Source organism: Peromyscus eremicus, chromosome 8a (assembly GCF_949786415.1).
Source record: "Peromyscus eremicus chromosome 8a, PerEre_H2_v1, whole genome shotgun sequence".
Taxonomy (NCBI): Eukaryota; Metazoa; Chordata; class Mammalia; order Rodentia; family Cricetidae; genus Peromyscus; species Peromyscus eremicus.
Window position 1 is genome coordinate 56,963,756 of NC_081423.1, and position 2,845 is coordinate 56,966,600.

At 42.8% G+C, this 2,845-nt stretch overlaps 1 protein-coding gene across 1 annotated transcript; it reads right to left on the reverse strand.

Moving 5' to 3' along the window:
* Positions 1-963: 963 nt before the first annotated feature.
* LOC131916195 (olfactory receptor 1) lies at positions 964-1,908 on the reverse strand. Its single transcript, XM_059269504.1, has one exon. The coding sequence runs from the start codon at positions 1,906-1,908 to the stop codon at positions 964-966; it is 945 nt and encodes a 314-aa protein (XP_059125487.1).
* Positions 1,909-2,845: the final 937 nt, after the last annotated feature.

A 2,845-nucleotide genomic window follows, 5' to 3' on the forward strand; every position in this document is an offset into this window, starting at 1 on the left:
TCTTGATCCACAGGCAGCAGAAGGAGAAAGTGCTGTACTGGACATAGCTTGAACATATATGAGACCTCAAAGCCTGCCCCCAATAGGGTCACATTTCCTCCAACAAAACCAAACCATACCTCCTCCAACAAGGACGTACCTCCTAATAGTGCCACTCCCTATGGGCCAAGCATTCAAACACATGAGTCTATAGGGGCCATTCCTTTTCAAACTACTACAACATCTAAGGAAATAATGGATACAGGAAATTAAGGAATAAGATAATGCCAAAACTTGTGAACAAAGAACAAAAAATGCAAGGCAGCATAGGAAGTGGAGGTATTCAAATATCACTGATATTGAGTTGAATTACAAGTATTACTTAAAAAGGATAGAGAGATCAAAGCAGAAATCTGGACAAATGGTACAATCCTGGAATAACTTCATTATCATAAGGAACAAGTATCCAACATAGTAGTATATCTATTATATATTTTTCTCACTGATTCTTTTTTTCATTTTTTTTTATTAAGAAATATTCTACTCACTCTACATACCACCCAGAGATCCCACCTCCTCCCTCCTCCCCCCCCAGCCCTCCCTTCCAAGCCACCCCATATCCCCACATCCCTCAAATCAAGGTCTCCCATGAGAAGTCAGCAGAGCCTGGCACACTGAGCCTAGGCAGGTCCAAGCCCCTCCCCACTGAACCAAGGCTGTGCAAGGCGTCACACTGCAGGGACCAGGCTCCCTCTATTATATTTTTCCAGGACCACCTGGGCAAGACAATGAGAAAGGTGATTCTGGTCCCCAAGACCCATTCCCTATGTTAAACTACTAGGCTTAACTTCTTAATGTAGTGGATAATTTGTATGACCTATGAACATGGTGGGCTTCCACGGTGGGGAAATTCTACGAAATATTCCAATGTTCACATTAATATGTTTATGGGATGAAATTGTGTTAAATTTCCAAGTTTTACCATCATAGGTTTAGTTGAATTTTCTTTTTGCAAAAGATTCTTTCCAGAGCCTCCTTTATGTCTCTATTCCTCAGGCTGTAGATGAAGGGATTCAGCATGGGGGTCACCACTGTGTACATCAAAGACATGACAGTATCCTTCACAGTAGAGTTATTAGCAGAAGGACATAAGTAGAGACCAATGACTGTCCCATAGAACAGTGACACTACAGACAGGTGGGAGCCACAGGTAGAAAAGGCTTTACGGATACCTTGTGAAGAAGGGACCTTGAGAATGGAGGACACAATTCGTACATAGGACATGATAATGAGTGCAAATGGAAGCATAAGAAAGATGCTGACCACAATAAATATTACCACCTCATTAACATGAGTGTCCGAGCAGGACAGCTTTAGCAGAGCGGACATGTCACAGAAATAGTGGGGGATCACATTGTCCTTACAGAAAGACAATCTGGCCATGAGCAGGGTGTGCAGCATGGCATGGAATGTGGTCAGCACCCAGGACAGCATCACCAGACTCACACAGAGCTTAGGACTCATGATACTGTTGTAGTGAAGGGGGAAACAGATGGCCACATAACGGTCATAGGCCATGGCCACAAGGAGGAAGTTCCCAAGGTCTCCAAAAAATAGAAAGAAGTATATTTGTGCCAGGCAGCCTGCATAAGGGATGGATGGGTCCTGGCTCTGCATGTTCTGCAGCAATTTGGGCATGGTGACAGAAGAGAAGCAGAGGTCAGAGAAGGACAAGTTGCTGAGAAACAAGTACATGGGTGTGTGGAGATGGGAGTCCAGTAGGATGATGATGATGATGATGAGGTTCCCCAGGACAGTGGTGAGGTACATGGCCAGGAACAGGGCATAGAACAGGTGCTGGTGCTCTGGGGGGATGGGTAGGCCCAGGAGAAGGAACTGGGAGATGACAGTTTGGTTCCTGTCTGCCATGCTGTCTCAGGTACCTTTAAGAGAAATCATGACAACAGCTTTCAAAATAAATATGATCATGTCTTCTTGTTAACCATCTGTTATGTGTTCACTAATATGAATTTCCCAACCATCACAATAATTGTATATACGTTCCCATGTTTGCTATCTCTATAATGCTGAAGATCAAATATTTAGTTCTTTCTATCATATTTTAGTGTTCATTACTTCCTAAACATTTTTTTTGAATTTGATTCTGAGACACACAGTTCACTGGTTTTTGTCTTATCTGCCCGACTTGTCAACATTATTCTGTGAATATTAAACAATCGTAGTTGGCTCCTTTTCTGTTACTATCTGCCATGGCCGTGGTCCTGAAGGATTTTTTTTTGAGCCAAATCCTCTCGTAATTCTATGTACTTTGGATTACCAATGAAAATGGTCTCTTTTTACCTATAGATTCTGTACTGCATTGCTAACTAATTATCTTCTCTGGGGTATGCCACAGGAATCTTTAGTTCAACAGATTCCAAATATGTTGAGGCCCATGCAAGGAAGACAACAAACAGCCTTGGAACTCAAGGAACACGGCTGGTGGTCAGCAAAAGTCACGCTCAGTGAGCCTCGGAGAGGTGGAGCCCCAAGGACACTATGTCCTGAGGACCGCATGCTGTTACTGAGCACAGCTCTGCTTACTGCCCTCGTGGTCACCATGTCCCTCATGATCTGTGGGTTGTATGAAAACTCTCAGGGGATTCTAGCCTCTCACTGGGCAGTGTTACTGGTACTTACAATAACAGTGACAGACTTTTTCCAAGCATTGCTGCTGGAGCAGATTAATGATTCAACCACCACCCTTAGAAAGAATTTAGAGACATGTATTGTTAGTTAAATTAGGTTAAGATGTTTTTGTTAATAGCTTTTAGGTAGAAAATCTCGGAAAACAATTTAAAGTTTA

What these genes read in the sequence shown, in the direction of transcription:
- LOC131916195 (XM_059269504.1), bottom strand. Translation starts at nt 1,908, where the DNA reads ATGGCAGACAGGAACCAAACTGTCATCTCCCAGTTCCTTCTCCTGGGC.